Source organism: Petaurus breviceps, unplaced genomic scaffold (assembly GCF_028583685.1).
Source record: "Petaurus breviceps papuanus isolate PSGF00001 unplaced genomic scaffold, PetGlider_PUasm1.0 187, whole genome shotgun sequence".
In the NCBI taxonomy this organism is placed as follows: Eukaryota; Metazoa; Chordata; class Mammalia; order Diprotodontia; family Petauridae; genus Petaurus; species Petaurus breviceps.
Window position 1 is genome coordinate 832210 of NW_027185799.1, and position 20502 is coordinate 852711.

At 45.1% G+C, this 20502-nt stretch overlaps 1 protein-coding gene across 2 annotated transcripts in view; it reads left to right on the plus strand.

Annotated features, from left to right (window-relative positions):
• Positions 1-20502, plus strand: part of PLXNB1 (plexin B1) — a 71226-nt gene that overhangs the window by 25605 nt on the left and 25119 nt on the right. For both annotated transcript variants that reach the window (XM_069090618.1, XM_069090619.1), the window contains exons 4-20: positions 1784-1966; positions 2389-2517; positions 3105-3205; positions 3691-3823; positions 4858-5014; positions 5285-5393; positions 6140-6248; positions 7156-7986; positions 8259-8384; positions 9132-9254; positions 9808-9901; positions 10412-10578; positions 10797-10948; positions 11869-11974; positions 13122-13258; positions 18741-18917; positions 19121-19304. In XM_069090618.1, coding sequence (XP_068946719.1) covers positions 1784-1966; positions 2389-2517; positions 3105-3205; positions 3691-3823; positions 4858-5014; positions 5285-5393; positions 6140-6248; positions 7156-7986; positions 8259-8384; positions 9132-9254; positions 9808-9901; positions 10412-10578; positions 10797-10948; positions 11869-11974; positions 13122-13258; positions 18741-18917; positions 19121-19304 — 3018 coding nt within the window. The remainder of the gene's footprint in view (positions 1-1783; positions 1967-2388; positions 2518-3104; positions 3206-3690; positions 3824-4857; positions 5015-5284; positions 5394-6139; positions 6249-7155; positions 7987-8258; positions 8385-9131; positions 9255-9807; positions 9902-10411; positions 10579-10796; positions 10949-11868; positions 11975-13121; positions 13259-18740; positions 18918-19120; positions 19305-20502) is intronic.

Sequence of the window (20502 nt, forward strand, 5' to 3'; positions counted from 1 at the left end):
TCTTTTTTTTAAATTTAAATTAACTTTTATTTTATTTTCAGGTCTACCTTCTTTTTCTCCTTTTCTCCTTTCCCCTCTCCATTGAGAAAGCAAGAAAAATAAAGACTATTACAAACATGTACAGTCAAGCAAAAAAAATTCCCTCATTGGTCATGTCTAAAAAAATGTCTTATTCTGCACTCTGAGTTCATTACCTCTCTATCAGGAGGTGGGTAGCATGTCTCATCATGAGTCCTCTGGAATTGTGGTTGGTCATTATGCCACATTCTTTTTCTCTTCTGGGGTTGTGGCCTTGGAAATGGAGAGGAAGAGACTAATCTGAGAGACATTTGGAGGAAGGATTGATAGTATGAAGGGAATAAAGAAGAGGAGAAGAGTCAAAATTGGCTTTAGGTCTTCAAGACTGAGGGAATAGTGGTTAGACAAGGAAGTTGAGATTTATTTTGGTGAGGAAGATGGAGTTTGGTTTTAGACATACTTGAGTTTGAGGTGGTATTGATCTGTTACTAGTTGGAAATGATGGACTAGAACTTCAATGATAGTTTTTGGGGGAGCTAGAGATTTAGATTTGGAAGATGTCAGCACAGAGGTGATAGTGAGAGCCTTAGGAGGGACCAAAGTCTCTAGGGGAGAAAGTGGGGCCAGTTCAAGTATGGCAGCATAGGAGGTCCATGGTAATGTGTACCAGCTGCATTGTGTTGTGGGAGGTTGGGGCAGAGTGGGAATAGTGGTAGGGAACCCTGAGATTCTTGCTTCCTTCTCCTTCCTACTTGAAAACTCCACTGAGGGTGGGGGTGATGAAGATTGTTTTTGGGGAGATGGCTGTGGTGGTAGCATTCTTTTTTTTTTTTTTAAAGCAATTGGAGTTAAGTAACTTGCTCAAGGTTACACGGCCAGTTATTTCTGGGTGTGGTGCTGAGTATCTGAGCCCGGATTTGATCCAGGTCATCCCGACACTGGAGCCAATGCTCTTACTCGCTGAGCCACCTGGCCGCCCCTAAGCAACTGGGGTTAAGTAACTTGCTCAAGGTTACACGGCCAGGTGTTTCTGGGTGGGTGCTAAGTGTCTGAGCCTGGGATTCGATCTCCAGGTCTTCTCAACACTGGAGCCGGTGCTCTTACTCACTGTGCTACCTGGCCGCCCCATGGTAGCATTCTTTAGCTCCAATAGCATATATCTAAGATTTTCCAGAAAGTCCCAACTTTTTTTTTTTTAAAGCAATCTGGGTTAAGTAACTTGCTCAAGGTTACATGGCCAGTTATTTCTGGGTGTGGTGCTAAGTATGTGAGCCCAGATTTGATCCGCAGGTCATCCTGACACTGGAGCCAGTGCTCTTACTCACTGTGCTACCTGGCTGCCCCTAAGCAATTGGGACTAAGTAACTTGCTCAAGGTCACATGGCCAGGTGTTTCTGGGTGGGTGCTAAGTGTCTGAGCCTGGATTCGATCCCCAGATCATCCTGACACTGGGGCCAGTGCTCTTACTTGCTGTGCTACCTGGCTGCCCCCAGAAAGTCCCAACTTTAAGAAGAGAAAACACACTTTTTCATGAAGCTTTGCAAAAGGGATATATAATTTTTTTTTTGGTTTGACCAGGATCTTTATTTTTGGTTCAGAAAATATAGTCATGTTATACTATAGATACTTAGTGCCCTCAAGAACTCCACCCTTTCCCAGGGATGTTTAAGGCTGTCTCAGGTATGTGGAAGGAGCCACCTGGGGGTCTTGGGCTAGATATTGGTAGGAGTTGTGACTCCACCCTAAATTTCTTCCTTCTGCTAAGGATACACTGGATGCTTACCCCTGTGGGTCAGACCACACACCCAGCCCAATGGCCAGCCGAGTTCCCTTAGAGGCCACACCCCTGGTGGAATGGGCAGATGTCCAGTTAACAGCTGTGGCAGTCAGTGTGGAAGATGGGCACACCATTGCCTTCCTGGGTGATAGCCAAGGGCAGCTGCACAAGGTGAGGTTAGGGACTGGGGATACCCATGGGAGAGTGAGGGTGGGTCAGGACTGCAGGTTAAGAGGGATGCATTGCTGTGTGAAAGAAGAAATTCTTGGGTTTCCTGATCCCTCTCCTTCTCTCTCTCTCTTTTTTTTTTTTACCTATAATATGTTTCTGAAAAACCCATTCTGGAATGTGTCATTCCTGATCCTGGGACCAAGCCCATGTATTTATAAACTTCAGAGCCAGGGTATACTAGCTCTAATCCCAGGGATGGGCCATGTAACCTCTGATCCCAAGACTAGGCCCCTTTGCTCTTTGATCTCTGGGCTTCATTGTCTGTAGTCTAAGATGGGCATTATAATCTCTGGGTTTTGAGACATTTCACAGTCCTTACCTCTTTACTCTCTGTACCTCATTCACTATCCCTGATTATCCAGGTTTACTTGGGCCCAGAAGGTGACAACCGTCCTTATGCAACTCAGCTCATCCAGAGTGACTCATCAGTGAGCAGTGACCTGATCTTTGACTGGTCCCTGGAACATCTGTATGTCATGACCCAGAGCACAGTGAGTGATGGGGCTAGGGCTGGGGGTAGAACTGGACCCTCTTTCTATAAGGAGTAGTTATGGTGTAGAAGAAAGAGCATCCGACTTCAAGTTGGGAGACTTTGGCTTGAATCCAGACTCTGACACTTACTGGGTCACTCTAGGCAAGTCACTTTACTAGTCAGGGGTCTAAATCTTTCATCTGTAAAATGGGGACAATATTCCTTATCTAACCACTGTCACAGGGTTTGTTATAAAGGAAAGACTTTGCAAACCTTAAAGTTTGGTAGTGGTTTTTGTTGTTATTTAGATCATGATTTGAATGACTCATGGTGAAGATGATGATGGGTGTGGGGAGCATAGAATGGTAAGCTTTGCTGTCTACAGTGCAGGTTCCTGGTGGACAGCATTTTTTTTAACCTTAAAGTGCTATTGAAATGGGAATCATTATGTCCCAGAAGATGGTTTATTAGAATGGGGTTTGAAATGGCGGGGGGGAAGAGTAGAGAAGAGTTCTAGTTAATTTGGGCCCTTAAAAGTGAATTTGCCTGGGATGTCTGGGCTCCTTTGAGGGTTTCTTTGTTGAGGTAACCACCTTATTTCCCCAGGTAGTGAGGGTCCCAGTGGCTTCCTGCTCTCAGCATTTGAACTGTACATCATGTCTGGCCCCCAAGGACCCCTACTGTGGGTGGTGTGTTCTTCTTGGACGGTCAGTGCCTTGACCTTCTGACCCTTGTTGATTGCTAATGTGTATGGGGGGTGGGGGGGAAGATGCCTCTTCGACACTAAGAGTCCCTGACCCTTGGAAGTTCTTCTGTGAATGTCAGGGATCCCTCTGATGATGCTCAGATAGATACCTTTCTGTGATCTCTGAAGAATACTTTGCTGATGCTAGAGACCCCCTAATATGTGAGTTTGGGAGATATGCTCAGACAGTCAGAGCCCCATCCCCAGGAGGCTGAGGTAGAAATGTACGTTGGACAGGCAAGTCCTTGACTGGGGTCAGCTGAAGGAGATCCTTTCGCTGCTGTGATGCCTGGAGACCCCTCTTGACCTTTGGAGCCCTCTAGAGACCCTTTGTGATCCTAATCCCTGACTAAAGGCACTTTAGGCAGGGATTTCTTTCCTCTCCGTGACCCCTGTTTGGCTGTTGGATGCTCTGTGATCTTCAAAGGCTTCCTCTGTCTGGTCTAGGTGCAGCCGTCGTGCTGAGTGCTCCCGGGGCCGGGGCCCAGAGCCCTGGCTATGGAGCTTCAGTCCTGAGCCCAAGTGTCTGCAAATCCAGGCTGTGACTCCTGCCAATGTTAGCAGGGAGGAGAAGAGAAATGTAAGCCCCCAAGAGAATAGGGTGGGCGGGTCTCTCTGAGGGGTCCAGAAGATGTATACAGCAGCTCCATGAAGAGAGGGCCAAAGGATATACATGGAGAGACTCCAAGGACTGGGTCTCTTTGCAGAGCTCTGTGGTGGGGTAGGGAGTGTCTGCAGAGGATTCCACAAGGGTTTCTGGGATGGTTTTCTTTTTTGGAGGGAGGCATATAGTGGAAAGCTCTGCAGGGGATAATTGTATGGGGAATATGCTAGAGAAGTTTCGTGAGGTATATGGATGGGTGAGGTGGCATTTTCCATGTGGGACATACTGAGGGGTCTTTCATGGTAGGCATCTTGGGTAACTCTGTGGGGAGGCATATTCTGGCAGGAGGAGCTCTATGGATGGTGCCTCTGGGGGTTGGTAAATGTAGGAGACTCTGTGAGGAGTATATATAGGGAACTCCACGGGGTTGGGTGATTTTCTTGGGGGAGATGATAGAGACCTCTTGCTGGAGATCTCTATTAGGGATGTCTGGGGGGTCATTGACAATGTTTGGGGATACTCCATGGAGAAGTAACCCCAGGGAGTGTCTGTGGGAGGGCTTTGTGAGGAGCTGTTTGTGGCAGGCTTCTTGATTTTGTTTTTGCTTTTTGGAGGGGCATAGGCAAGGCAGTTGGGGTTATGTGACTTGCGGTCACACAGCTAGTAAGTGTTAAGTCTAAGACGGATTTGAACTCAGGTCCTCCTGATTCTAGGGCCAGTGCTCTATTCACTGTGCCACCTAGCTGCCTCTGTGACAGGCTTCTTGAGGGGTAATTGTGGGAATTCCATGGAGGGCATCTATGGGGCTCACGATGGATCTGGCAGATTTTGTCGGCCCCTTCCTTCTGCATATCTCCCTAGGTTTGGAGGCGTAGAAAATGTGTGGAGCTCTGAGTCTCCCAGGTGTGTGTGTGTGTGTGTGTGTGTGTGTGTGTGTGTGTGTGTGTGTGGCATGGTCCTCTCTCCTATATGCATAGGCTGATATGCTTATCCTGACCTTTGATTGGCAGATATTCCTGTCAATCTCAGATTTGCCTGTCCTTCGACCAGATGAGTCATACTCATGTTATTTTGAAGAGTATGAGAGTCCAGCGGTTCGGACTGATGCTGGCGTGATGTGTCCCTCCCCGGATCCCAGTCGGACTCCTGCCCTGCAGATGGGTGCTGGTCAGTGATGGAGAGGGGCAAATTGGGACAGGGATAGGGTAGGAAAGATTCTCCTCTTGGGGGTGGGGAGGGTGGGAGAGCCAGAGGCAGGGGCTAGGATTGGAGAGGGACTAGTCCTGGAAGAGGGCTGGATCTATGGCTTGTTTTTCCTCCTTCTCCTTCCCTCCTTTCTCCCTGTGTCTTGGGTCTTTGGTTCTCTATTGTAGCAGAACATGTGAGTGTGTATGAGTGTGACCCCCAGGCCCTGACTAGAACTCCCTTCCCTCACAGATCATGTCTTAGTGCCTTTATTGCTGAAGTTTGGGGAAGTCGTCATTGCATCCACTGAGTTCTCCTTCTATGACTGCGCTGCTGTGGCTGTGCTTTATTTGTCTACACCGTGAGTTCCCCTACCACCTCATTCCAGTCCTGACCCTGCCACATTTCTCTACCGTGGTTCTTCCTTCCAACATCCCCCATGAGAGAGTAATAAGCTCTTTGTGGGCAGGGATTGTCTTTTGCCTCTTTCCATATCCCTAGTGCTTAGCACAGTGTCTGGCACATAATGTTTATTTGATGGATTGAAGAACAACCTTCTCACTCCCCACCAATCCCTGACCTCATCCTATCTTTCCATTCCCCAATATCCCTTACCCATGCCCAACCCTGATTTATTCCTCTCTTCCTCACCTTGACCATCTTCTTCTATCCCTGATCTTGACTTATCTCCTCCATCCTTTACACTGACCAGAGATTTCCCTATCTCTGACCCCCAAACCCAGTTTCCAGTTGACTGATTTTCCTGACACTGGTCCCTAATCATGACAGGCCATTGGGTGCAGTAGAAAGATCCCTGGGGTGGGAGTCAAGATACCTAATTTTAGGTCCTACTTCTTTCTGTGACTAGCTGTATGACTTTGGACATGTCACTTCTCACTCACTCCCTGCTTTCTCATTGGCAAGACAGGGATCATAATAACAGTACTGTTTTCCCTTATCTCAAATATATGCAAAATGCTTTGTGACCACAACTCTTTTACTGTCTCTAGCAATGCTTACCCTGGCTTCCTACCAACCTCCACATCAGCCCTATCATCATCATCCTTTATGTGCTCCTCTCCATCAATAAAATTTCTATTGCCCTAGATGCCGGGCCTGTGTGCAGAGCACCTGGGGGTGCAGCTGGTGTGTGTGGCAGCATCTGTGTACCCACAAGATAGCCTGTGAAGCAGGGCCTATTGTGCACAGCCAAAGGGTGAGTGTGATACAGGAGGTCTGAGCACAGAAAAGGGTTGTGTGTGTGTGTGTGTGTGTGTGTGTTTTAGGAATGGGACAGGGGATTTCCCAAAGAGTGGATGTTCCCAAGAGGTCTCCAGGGTTACATATGTAAGGAAGAGAGTAAACCTTTGGTACTGACTCCCTGGGACAGGGAGAATAGCATGTCTCAGTAGCTCCTCAGGGACCTTGCTAGCATTTCCCAAACCTTTATTCTCTCCACCCCATGGCATGCCCTTGCCTGTGCCCTTGGCCTCAGTCTGTATCATAAGGTGCCAGCAGCTCCTGTGCTCTACATGTGTCCTGGATAAGAGGGTTGGGGGAACAACTTCATAAATCCCCGTGTCTTTGCCTTCTATGTGTGAGTGGCTGTGACCCTTCTGTATGTGACCCTAAAATTGAGTTTGAGACCTGTAACAAGTCTTGTGTGCTCAAATGTGAGATGTTTGGGTGTTTCTAGCTGTGGGTGAGATTTCCCATAGACCGTGAGTGCCTGCATGTGAGACCACATACAGGGCTTACCTGTTTGTCCATGTGATGATCTGTGTTTTATGAGTGGTTTTTCTGTGGTGGTTCCATGTGGGTTTACAGATTTGCTTTGTGTCTGTGTGTGTTTTCAAGTAGGTAGGTTGGACATGTCCACCAAGCCCTCTGGTTCCCTTCCTTTCATGACACTTTCCTGGGGCCCCTCCCTCAGTCACAGATGTTCCCTGGGATTATTTCCTCCCTTAGATAATTAACTAGTTTTTTTTGTGTGTTTCTCTTTTCTTTGGTCTTCTTATCTTTCCTCTGAAACATAAACCTACACCTCTTGGCCTTCTCATTTCCCAATTGTGTCCTTTGAGTGTGTCTCCCTTCTCCCTTCCTTTTCTGCCTCCAATCCCCAGCTGCCATTGTCAGCCTCCTGGCCACTCCTCTCTTCAGTGGCTCCCACAGGGGATGTTCACACTTTTACCCCTTCTGTGCCCTCCAAAGCCCCTGTTACTCCTGTTCCTAAACTTCCCCCAACAGAGCCTGGCACTCTCCTTGTGGAGCCCACTTCTCCCTCCACAGAACCCATACCTTCCCCAACAGAACAGGCCCCCAGGACACCTCCCCCAGAGCCTGGGCCTCCCCTCATAGTCCTCATGCCCCCCACCACAGCCCCTCCAACTACAGAAGACTTTGCCTTTATACCCAGCACTGTTGGGTCAGAGGTGACTGTTGGTCCGGCCCTGGAAACAGCTCCAACAGAGGAGCCCATCAGTTTCCCCAGCATCCCCATGGATCCTGGGACTATGGAGGGTATAGGTGATACTGTCACCATAGTGGATGCCCCTGGAGCAGTGACCAAACTTGAGGACCTTTTGCCCTCTGCCCCTTCGCCATCTCCCCTAGGAGAGCAGCCCTCTGATACAGCAGTTTTGACCTCTTCATCTTGGGACCTTGGTACCCTGGCCCTTTCCTCCTCTCCTCCCTGGGATCATGCTCCCAGCACTGGCCCCTCCACCACTTTCCCAGGGGTTGCTGGCTCCGAGGAGCATGCCCCTGATGGGCTGCTCAGAGAGGATGAATTGCCTGAGGCGGACGAGTGGACGGGGAGTGACGCATCGCCCTTCTCCACTTCCACCCTCCTCTCAGGTGACGGAGACTCATCGGAATTCGAGGGCCCCAACGCCCCCCACATCCTCCTCCCTGACCTCGACTACCAGTATGACTCCCCCGGGCTCTGGGAGCTGGTGAGGCTGAGAGCCAGGAGGGAGAAAGAGCAAGGTCTTTGGGGCAGGAAGAGAGGGAGGCAGGACAAAGGAGTGGGCTAGGGGCGAAGGGAGAGGATGCTGCCCTATTCCTAACCTCCCTGTTGTCATCTGGGCTTTCTGTGGGAGGAGAGGAGATGGCCAAATCTCCTTCAGTGTTTGGGGTTTCTGTGGGAGGAGGGAAGAAAGGAGTGAGTGGGAGGGCAGGGAGAGAGAATGCAGCCCCACACCCTCCTTTCTCTGGGTTACTATAGGAAGAAGTAGTGAACCAGGGTCCTGCTGCTTGTCCCTGTGTGGAAGGTATTGAAGGCTCCTCCTTGCTTCCTGTCCAGATAGAACGTGAACTGACCCTTCTAGGAAGGAATTTTCATTTGTACCAGGTGAGTCCTTGGTCCCATTCAGTGGCCCTTCCTATTTCTGAAGCTTGGAGAGCCCTAGGAAACCTTTACTCCTCAGGTATTGGGCTCTTTAGGTTCTGGGAATTGGTTAGAAGGAAAGTTTGGCACCCTCTACACCTATTGTTTACCAATAGGGTCCTTACCTTCTAGTTTTGAGGAACTGGAATAGTGTCAGGGTTAGAGGCAACTGCCATTTAGATCCCTTGCGGTTTAGTCTAAACCTGTCTCCTAAGTATGGAAATGCTCCCACCATGTTACTCTAGCCCCAGAAATGTTCTTAAGATACCCTGAGATGCCAGAGATATCTCTGAGACCCTAGTAACGTTCCCTAGGTCCTGAAGTTGTTTCTGAGGTTCCAGAGATGTCCCTGAGGCCCTAGAAACATCCTTAAGGTCCCAAAGGTGTCAGTGAAGCTCCAGAGATGTCCCAGAGGTTCTAGACATGGCCTGCAGGTCAGTCCTGGAGAAATCACTGAGGTCTCTGAGACACACCTCAGGTCCCACAGCCATCTCTACTGCCTTAGAGTCGACTGCCTAATCCTAAAGAAGCTTCCACATTCTTAGAGTTGTCCCTAAAATCCTTATGCTACTTTCAAGACCCTGGACAGCTTCAGAGAGGTCTTCAAGCCTCTCTAAATTTATAAAGTAGTTTAGCAAATGTTTATTAAGCACCCAGAAGGTGAGTGACCTTCAGTAGTCACATGTCTTGATTTTTCTTTTCCTTCCCCAGGATGGGCTAGGGGACTATGAATGTGTGCTAGAACTGGAGGGTCACATGGAAGTTACCAAGGCCAGAGTGGAGTGTGATGAAGTCGCAGGCACCCTCTGTCGCATCATCTGCCAGTTGCATCAGGTAGAGGAATTGGGGATCCCGAGGTGGGGTATGTTTGTCTCCACCCTCAGGCAGGTGGTGATTCTAGTATACTAATCTTCATAAACAAGGGGGTCTCCATCTGGAGGGAGTGAGAGAGAGAGACAGAGAGACATAGAGAGAGAAACAGAGAGACAGAGAGAAAGAGACAGAGACAGAGAGAGATAGAGAGAGAGAGAAAGAAAGAGAGAGAGCCACTGCTCTCAGAAAGTCTCTTCTCCCTTCACCCCTTCCCCATTTCTTCAGGGTCTTTCGACCTTGGAGAGCCTTCATGTTTGAAGAAGACCCGGTCTGTTGACCTTGGAGAGTCCCTCAGTCTGGGGGGGAGGACATGGTCCTTGACGTTACAGAGCCCTCCAAGTCTGAGGAGGACACAGGACTTTTGATCTTGGGAGTCAGAAAATGTGGCTGCTGCTCTTTGAACATTTGGAAGCTAATCGTCCTTGTTCTGATCCTCCTCTGGTGACATTTGCTCCAAGCTGCTTTCATTCCTTTCCCTCCTTAACCCTTTCTCTCCCACCTTGTCTCACTTCAGCTTAGCTATGCAGCCCCACAGCCTGAGTTCCACGTGCCTGTGTTCTTGCGGAAGTCAGGAAGGCTTCGGATGGACAGCGCTGACGGGCTTCATGGTGAATACTTGAAGGGTGGGGGGGGAGGATGGTGTCATAGGAAAGAAGCAGAGCAGTGGTGTCAAATCTGAATAGAAATGACACTTACTAAGCCATTCCTAAGGATTCCTGTGAGCCCCATATTGATTTAGAAAACCTTTTACTGGGGTGGCTAGGTGATGCAATGAATAGAGCACCAGCCCTGGAGTCAGGAAGACCTGAGTTCAAATCTGGCCTCAGACACTTAACACAAAAAACTAGCTGTGTGACCTTGGGCAAGTCACTTAACCCCAATTGCCCTCCAAAAATAAAAAAAAAGTAGAAAACCTTTTATTTATTTGTTCAAATATTTCCCAATTGTGTTTTAATCTGGTTCAGTCAGGCACCGGCCATTTGTGTGTCTGACACCTCTGGAACAGAGGATCCTCCAGTTTCAGGGGAGAGGAAGGAAGATCTGGGGGAGGGCAGTATGGTGAAGATGAGGGACACTAGTCTTTGTGCTCCATTCACTATAATTCTCTTCCCTCTTAGTGACATTGTACGACTGCTCTGTGGGACGCCCAGATTGTAGCCTCTGCCGTACGGCTGACCCTCGCTACAGTTGTGTGTGGTGTGATGGCCACCATCCCCATTGTGCGGCCCGTGAGGCCTGTGCTGAGGCTGAAGCAGCTCTCTGCCCTGCTCCCCTCATCCACATGGTATGTGGATAACTGGGTGCACAGGGAAAGAGCCTTGGGAGGGTTTGGAGTAGGGCAGAGGGGCCCTCAGGCTTGGGGACAGAGGGAATGAGACTAGAGGACAGAGGGGTGACTGTTAATTCGTACCTCAGGGAAGCCAGGGGGCAGAAAGGGTGGAGCCCAAGGTGTCACTCTCCTAGTGGGTGGTTCTAGGCTGTAATTGTGGTGTAACTGGACAGGTGGAGCCACTGACTGGGCCCGTGGATGGGGGCACCCGTATTACCATCCGAGGATCCAACTTGGGTCAGAAGCATCAAGATATTGCAGAGACTGTCACCGTGGCTGGAGTGCCTTGTGCTGTGGATGCCCAGGAGTATGAGGTCTCGAGCAGGTATCCTTTTGTAGGGATTTGGAACAGGGAAGAGAGAGAGCACCCGTGCCTGTTGATCAGGTTAACCCCAGGGCAGAGGACTCTTTTGTGTGCTTTGGGGCCCTGCGTCCCGGTCACAAGGATGATAATGACCAGCCCTTGATTCTTACCTCTGTGTTAGACCTGGCACCATTTTGCCAGAATCCCCTCAGTGCCCCTGCCTGGTTGGTCCTGACCTCCCAGGCCATGCGACACTTTTACTCTATCTTGACCTCTGTCTTGAATCCTAAAGGAGAAAGATACTTTCTTTCTGGAAGCCCTGGTTTCAGGCCAGCCCACATCATCCTATACCCATTTACTAGAGATTTCTCTGAACCCTGACCCCAGAAAAATATTATTTTTCTCTTCTGTCTCAGCTCTCTATGACTTGAGTATAGCTAAGGGCGTTTCTGTTTGGTTTTCATTTTTGAACTCCTGGTGCCCAACACTGGGCACCTGACACATAGTAGGTGCTTAATAAAGATAGATAATAAAGACAGAGGACCAAGATTAGGAGTTAGGAAGAGCTGAATTCAAATTCAGCCTCAGAGAATTACTAGCTGTGTGACCCTGGGCAAGTCACTTAACCACTCTCTGCCTCAGAATGCTGTCTCTGACCATCCCATTCCATTGGAACACATAATTTGCTCAGATCACTGTGTCAACTGTGGTCATCCCCATCATTATAATGAAAAATCTTTAAACCATACATAGAAACATGAAACAAATAATTCTCCCAGGCGTCTTTCATTATACTTTGCTCGTGGGTGAAGGGAAGGAGCTGTTCCTTTGAGCACTAATTCCTGGGCATCTCCTGTTGGAGCCCTGTGCTGCAGGGTCAGCAGGGGTGAGAGGGAGGCAGCAGGAATGGGAGGACCAATGGGACTGCTTGTCTTCCACAGCATCGTGTGTGTCACTGGTAGCAGTGGGGAGGAGAAGGTGGGTCATGTGATCGTGGAGGTCCCTGGTGGAGGACATGGTATCTCTGACCACAAATTTGCCTATCAGGTACACTGACCTCTTCCTGCTCCCCCGAACACTAGCCTTCTCCACTTCCCTTCCACCCTTCTTGTGAGCCCCTCAGGCCCCCTCCCAGGCCCCTTATTCTGGGGGGGGCTTGTGCTTACCTTCTCCCCATCCTGTCTTCATCACTATCTCTGACCCTCTTTGATTATGTGTGCGTGATTCCTTTGCTCTTCCCTTACCCCTTTGCCTGTTTCTGTCTTCTTTGGATTCTGTTTGCCTGTCTGCCTGTCTGTCTTTGTCTGTCTTTCTCTCTGTGTCTCTGTCTTGTCTGTCTTTGAGGCAGATTGCTGGTATAGTGAATAAGAGCACTGGATCTGGAGTCAGGAATAACCTGTGTTCAAATCCTGCCTCAGATGCTTACCTGGGCAGATCCTTTAATCTCTCACCATTTAACCTCTCTCACATTCAGTTTCCTCATCTATAAGATGGGAATAATAATAGCACTTGCTTCCCAGGGTCATGAGAACCAGATGGGATAGCCCATCTACTGTTCCTTGCAAGCCTTAGAGCGCCATATAAATGCCATCATATTATAGTGTTAATATTCTTATCATTATATTATTTATTATACAAGCACATCATTATTAATTAACAAACAGCATATTATAAACTATTATTATGTAATTACTTATTCTTCCCCTTCTCATCCCCTCATGTTTCTCTTCCTTTCGACTCTTGCTCCTATGTCTGTTTTTCTGTTTTTATGTCTTTCTCTTTCTTCTCTTCCTGGCTCCATGTATTTTTCTCTCTTGTTTTGTCTATCTCTATTTTTTTTTTGCCATTTCCTCTGTTATGTTTAGTGTCTTTTTGTTTCTATCTTTTCCTTTCTTCTCCTTTTATGGTGTGTGTGTGTGTGTGTGTGTGTGTGTGTGTGTATAAGAGGGAGAGAGAGACACAGAGACAGAGACAGAGAAGGACAGAGACAGAGAGACAGAAAAAGAGAGAGAAAGAGAGAGAGAGAGAGAGAGAGAGAGAGAGAGAGAGAGAGAGAGATTCCTATCTCTTTCCTTTTCTCTCTTCCCCTATCAAGCCCATTTCTATTTCTTCCTGGCTTTTTATATCTGTGTGCCTCTCTCTTTCTCCTCCACATCTCTCTTCCCCCATATTCATCGTTCTCTGTTTTCCTCAGGATCCCGAGGTGAAGTCTATCTTTCCTATTCGAGGTCCCAAGGCTGGAGGTACCTATCTGACCCTTCAGGGTTCCAAACTGCTAACTGGACGATTGGAAGACATCCGAGTATTGGTTGGTGACCATCCCTGTCAACTGTAAGGGCTATTTCAATATTTTTTTTCCTCAACTGCTCATTTTCTTCCCTCACTTCCATTTCCCTAATTCTCCAGCTTCCTTTTCCTCCTCTTTCCATACGAGGTCTGGGAGTGTTCTAATTGCAGAAATTTGGAGTTGGAAGGACCTTCAGAAGTCATGTACTGTGGCTTCTATCTGAGTGGGAATCCTCTCTACAGAGCTCTTGCCGGGGGTTGGTCAGTTACTAATGCTCATGCTGAAAGACCTCAGGTGATAGCGAACACATCAGCATCAGAGGCAACTCATTTTGTCCTTGTGTTGGGAAGTTTTGCCTTCCATTGAAGGCATTGAAATGTGCTTTTCTTCAGCTTTACTCACTGTTCCTAGTTCTGTCCTCTGAGGACAATTAAAACGAGCCTGATCCTTCTGCATTACAGCTCTTCAGCTCCTTGAAGACAACTATCATATACTTTGTAAGTTTTTTCTTCTCCATGCTAAACCTCTGTGGCACCTATGGTTGATGCCCACATAGCACAGCCTCCAGATTCCCTCACTGTCTTTGTCATCTTCCTCTGGATCTGCTCCAGTTTGTCATTTCCTTCATGAACTATGGCACCCAGAGCTGAACAAAATGCTCCATAAGTGGCCGAGGAGACAATCCATCTCCTCTCTTGTCCTTGGCACTGTTCCTCAGTTTCTTCCGCCTCAGTTATTCTGTGTTGCATGATTAGCGTGTATTGAGTTTGCAATTGACTAAAATTCCTAGCTCTTTTTCACATCTAGCTCCTACCCTATCTTGTATTTCCTTATATGCATATTTCTTCTTTATGTACAATGCTACTCTATCCCACATATCTTCTCTGTTCCTTTTTAGTTCCTTTCATAACCATATTTTAGTCATGAGCTATTTCATCAAGTTTTTGGGGTATCTAGAAGGTGAATTTACCCCCTTGTACTTTATAGTTTTCTGTTCATTATAGTTTATTGTACACAATTTGTACATTTATAGATATGAGATCATGACTTTTATTGTTTTCTCTTTGGGGAGTATTATTTTTTTATGAATTTCTGGCATTCTTCCTGTATCCTTCCTTTTACTCTCTATTGTATCTGGTTTGGGAAGATATATATATATATATATATATACACACACACATATATATACATATATATACACATATATATATATATACATATATATATATATATTTATGGGTAGTTTTGTTTGCCTTCTTCTACATTTTTAAAAATAAGTTTTTATTGATGATTTTTTTTAACATTACCATACTTTCTGCAGAATCATTGCTTTTCCATAGAGCTATCCTATGTGTTTTTAAAACTTTGGATATATTTTATCTTTTTAAATGAAGATCTATCTTCTCTGCCTAATTCCTTTCCCTATTGAGAAAGCAAAACCCCCAAAATTTCCTGTTACAACATGGATATTAAGTTAAGCAAAACAAATTACCATATTACAATGAGTATTTTTTTAAGACAAAAAAAGGAAAAAGTAGAGAGAAAAACAGCATAACTGATCAATACATCAGAAAAATCAGAAAATATGTCCAATGTTGGTTGATTGTTGTCCTTTTTTTCTTAAAGAGGACTCAAATGACATTTTTATGTAGGGGTTAAGGTATAGGGTGTCCAACTATGACTGATAAGACCAGTATGGGGTTGGAAGGCTCTACCACAGATCAGGTACAAACAGTACAACAGTTGTGGTACCTTCCATCTCTGAAAAGAGTTGGGTTTTCTTTTGAGTCATGTTTGATCTTCATAATATTGTAACATTCACTTTTGATATTTTTGGTGATCATTTTTTCCACTTACGTTGTTGTGGTCATTGTGTAAATTGTTTTCTTGGTTCTGCTCACTTCATTCTTCATCAGTTCATATAGACCTTTCCATGCTTCTCTGTATTCATCACATTTGTCATTTCTTATAGCACAATAATGTCCCATTTCATTCATGCACTATGTCGTGATTAGTTGTTCCCCAGTCAATGGGCATCTACTTTATTTCCAATTCTTTGCTACCATAAAAAGTACCACTTCAAATTCCTTCCTCTACTTTTTTTCAGTTTGAAGTCCTGTTAATCAGTTTCAAATACTCTAGGCAAACATACTTTTGTCAGTCAATCAGTAAGCATTTTATAACAGTTCTAGGAACTGTGGTAGGCACTGGTCACACAAAGACAAAAATGAAACAGTCCAAGCCATCAAGGAGTTTACAAGCCTTTCTTAGGTATTCTTCATCCCTGATCAAAAATCCATTATTTCTATATTTTAAATCATTGTCCCAAATCTACTAATTTATTAGACAACTATTCACTTCTCAATTCTGCTTTTCTTTAGCCCTTTTATTGGCAGCAGTGATGGGAACCCCAGTTATATTGCTAAAACCTTCAACTGCTTGCTGAAAACTTCCTTATTTTTTTTCCCCATTTAATAGTATTTTTTTCCAATTACACATAAAGATCGTTTCAACATTCACTTTTATAAGATTTTGAGTCCCCAGTTTTTTTCTTTTCCCATCCTTTTCCTCTCCCCTCCCCAAGACAGCAAGCAATCTGTTATAGGTTATACATGTACAATTATATTAAACATATTTTCACATTAGTCATGGTGTGAAAGAAAAATCAGAGAAAAGGGGGAAAACCATGAGAAAAAGAAAGGAAACAAACAAAAAAAGAGAAAATAGTCTGCTTCGATCTGCATTCAGACTCCATAGTTCTTTCTCTGGATGTAGATAGCACTTTCCATCATGAGTCTTTTGGAATTGTCTTGGATCATTATATTGCTGAGAAGAACTAAGTCTATCATAGCTGATCATTACACAATGCTGCTGTTACTATGTGTTCTTCACTCTTGCCTTAGTGATACTTCTTGGGTTCCTTCTAATTGTGTTACTTGTCTGTACATGAATCACCAGGCAGTGGGAAGTGGTCCTCAGGTTTGACAAACCTTAGGACACACACTTGTCATGTTCAGAATATAGATACCCTGACAAGATAAGAGACCTTTCTGCTCTTTGTGTCTGGCTAATGTGGGGCGACCTCCAAACTCAGCAGAGTTATCAGACACTATGACTAATCTCTTCTTCCCTTGACTCTTGCTGGATTCCTTCTATGCTTCCAGCACTTGTGGAACCATATCTTTATTCCTTGAAGCACTGGAAGCTTCCTCTTCCTTCAAGGGTCTAGCTGGAGCCTTTTAGGAAGACATCTATCTATTGCATAGCTCCAAAGTTACCCTTTGTGTCATAGTCTTCTACTCTGGACACAGGCTAGGATTTCCTTTCTATCTTTTTTTTTTCTTCAAAGCATTCTTTGAGGGAACACTGGATTCCCTTCGCTAGTTGGTTATCTGACCCCAATTCTTATCCCTCTTTGTACTGAAGCACCCTTCACATCCTCTCCAAGTTTAATAAAGTCATAGAGTTCTGCTTGGAGCAATCACAATACACATTTGAAACAATACTTTTCTATGTAGTTTATCCCTGATTATTCATACTTTTTTAGCTCTAGCTATTTTGGCTTTATTTAACAGAAGCCAAAATAGCTCTTTATGAGTTAGTCATTTTCAAGATAACACTCCATTCTTCTGGATCCAGATAAATTTAATTTCAGGTATATATCAGTGACTTGAATGAAGGCATAGATGACATGTTTAATAATTTGTAGATAATATGAAACTGGGAAGGACTGATTTTTTTGGGGAGGGGAATATGATTACTAGGCTTAGATGAATGCTATAGGCATAATATATCTGAATTTCAGCAAAACATTTAAATTTTGGCCATGCTTTATAAAAATAAATTTAATGTTTTTCAATGAACAAAAGTCTACTTTCTCTCTTTCCCTGCTTTTGAGTCATTGGGGAAAAAATAAAAAAAAAAACCCTTGTAACAAATATGAGTCAAACAAAACAAATTCTTGCACTGGCCATGTCCAGAAATACATGTCTTATTCTGAATTCTGGGTTTTGTCTGTGCTTTTTTCACCATCTTCCCTGCTATCCCTATAGGCGAGATGGTGAGGCTTGGACTAGCTGCTAGCATGTTTAGGTGATTTCAGAACTAGTTGAATAACTGGTTTAATTTAAAGAAGAAAAGACCTAAAGAGGACTTGATAGCTGCCTTTAAATATTTGAAGGGAAGGGCTTTTGTGTGAAAGAGAGATTAAGTTTGTTTTTCTTGGCTCTAGAGGGAAGAATTAGGAGCAATGGGTGGGAGTTACTGAGAGGCAGATTTCAGCTCTATGTAAGAAAAACTTGCTGACGCTTGGAGCTGCCTCCTGAGGTTTTGAGTTCTCTGACATGAGTGCCCCCAAGGGTGAGATGGTATGTCTGTTCCAAAGGAATGGTGAAGACAGGCTTTCTTGATTTGGGTGGAATGGGAGGAGTAGGAGATCTCTTGAGTTACTCTTAACCATGAAATGCTATGATTGCATGAAGGGATCAGCAAGGGACTTGTTTACCAAATCCTGGATTACTAGAGTCTCCTTTGAAGCCTGAAAGGCATAAGTTTAGGACAAAGAAATAGACTTTACACAAAGAGGAATACATTTATGGAATTTGTAATCTCAAGATGCAGTGAATTTGGAAATAGTTTTTATTTTTGTTTGGACCTGTAATCTCATGAATATTAAGGAGCCTTCTGAGGGCAGCTAGGTGCAGTGGTTAGAGTGCTGAGCCTAGAATTAGGAAGACTCATCTTTGAGTTCAATCTAGCCTCAGACACTTACTAGTTGTGTGATCTTGGGCTAGTCACTTCACCCTGTTTGCCTCAGTTTTCTCAACTGTCAAATGAACTGGAGAAGGAAATAGCAAACCGCTACAATATCTTTGCCAAGAAAACCCCAAATGGGATCACAAAAAGTCAGACATGACTGAAAATGACTGAACAACAACAAAAAAGGAGCTTCTGGTGTAGAAACTCCTTCCGCCAAGGGAAATCTTATATTCATTTGTAACTTCTGGATGTAGAGTTATCTGCAGTTAAATGACTTGCCAATTTTCACATAGCTAATATGTTAGAAGCTGATCTTCCTGACTCTAAGATTGTCATTCTATCCATGTTTCCAATTTTGGAAACCTAAAAACTTATAAAAAAAAGTTTGGTTAAACCCTGGATAACACAGCCATACTATGTTACTGAGGGAAGCTTGGATATTGGTATGTATCCTGAACCTGGATGATGACCCAGAAATCCCAATTATGACCTAGCTGGGCTTTCCCATTAGAGACTCTATAACCATTTTGTGGCCTCTTGTGTTCTTACTCTTTTCTTTTTTCTCCTTCCTACCCTTCTTCCTTGCCCTCACCTTTCTTCTTTTCTCTTCTCCCTGCACTCCTCTACTTCCCTCTCTGTTTCCTTGTCCTCTTCCCTTAATCGGGCAGATTTATCGGATCTTTCTTCTGCAGACCCCGCCATGGGATCAGGCTCCCATTGTCTTCCTTAAACCTGACCCGGGTTCTTTTTCTTTCCCATTGACCCCAGCTTCTCCAAGGCCCAGATGGAACAGCTCCAGTGCCAGACGAGTCCAAGTCCAGTGTCTGCAGAACTGCAGGTGGCTGTGTGGTTTGGGGGTGTGGAGAGGCAACTGCAGCAGGGCCTCTTCCAATACACACCAGACCCCAACATAACCTCTGCTGGCCCAGCCAAGAGCTTTGTCAGGTGAAGGGCACGGTTGGGAGGCAGGGCTCTTAGCTGGGTGGTGGTGGTGTGTGTATATGTGTGTCTGGGGACGGGGAGAGGGTTGGGGAGCTTGTGTAGCTTGATGTCCATGGGGCCGTGGCTCACGTGGCTATGCTCTGGTGGGGCTGTGGCTTACGTGGCTGTGTTGCAGTGGGGCCGTGGCTCACATGGCTGTGTTGCAGTGGAGGGCGTGTGATCTGGGTCCATGGGCAGAACTTGGATGTGGTGCAGACACCAAGAATCCGGGTCACGGTATCAACCCAGGAGCAGCATCAGCGTCAGCGACGGGGGCTGGGCCGAAGACGCCGGATCATCCCAGAGACTGAGACCGAATGTTCCCAGGATACCCTGTGCAGCACACAACACGTAAGTCATCTCTTGGCCACCCAGGTTCTCACTGTGTTCTGCACTGTTGTACTTATGTGACCACTGGTATCTGTTATATTTCCCTGTCCCAGAACCTCATCCAAATACAGAGCCTTATATGACTTGTGGTCTCCCCTATCTGTTTTGGAGACTTTACCCAGGGTTTATCTGTCTCCAGTCCCCCAAACACCTTTTTTCTGTCTCTAGATCCCTAATAGTATGTACCCTCAGCCCCTGACTCTAACATTTCATTATCTTCCCACCTGCCAACACCTCAGTCTGCCTCAATGCATTTTTCAAGATTCATGTATTGTTTAAAATAAGTTTTTGTTGATTTCTTGCTTTTCACATCACCATAGTTTCTCTCCAGTGTCTCCCTGCCAAAGAACCACCTTTATAATAGAATTTTAAAAAAATAATATTTTCTCCCAATTATATATCAAGACAATTTTTAGCTTTACTTTTTACAAGATTTTGAATTCCAAAATTTTCTCCCTCCCCTCTTCTGAAAATGGTAGACAATTTGCTATAGATTATACATGTGCTATCCTGTAAAACATATTTCCATGTTAGTCACAGTTGTGAAAGAAGAAAAAGATCAAAAATGAAAAAAAGCATGAAAAAGAATTGAGAAAAGTATGCTTCAGTCTGCCTTCAGAGTCCATCAGTTCTTAAGCATTTTCCTTTGTGAGTCCTTTGTAAAATGTCTTGAATCATTGTGCTGCTGAGAAGAACTGAGTCTTTTGTAGTTGATCATCACACAATGTTGCTCATACTGTGTACAATGTTTTCCTAGTTCTGCTCATTTCACTTTGCATTAGTTCATATGAGTCTTTCCAGGTTTTTCTGAAATCTGCCTGTTAATCATTTTTTATTGCACAGTAATGTTCCATTATATTCATATACCACAGCTTGTTCAGCCATTCCCCAATTGGTGGGTAATTCCTCAATTTCCAATATTTTGCCACTATGAAAAGGGCTGCTATAAATATTTTTGCTCAGGTAGGTCCTTTTCCATTTTTTTATGATCACTTTGTGATACAGACCTAATAATGATATTGCTGGATTGGGAGTAGTTCCAAATTGTTCTCCAGAATGGTTAGATCAATTCACAACTCCACCAACAATGCATTAGTGTCCCATTTTTTTTTTCCCACATCCTCTCCAGGACTTAACATTTTCCTTTTTTGTCATCTTA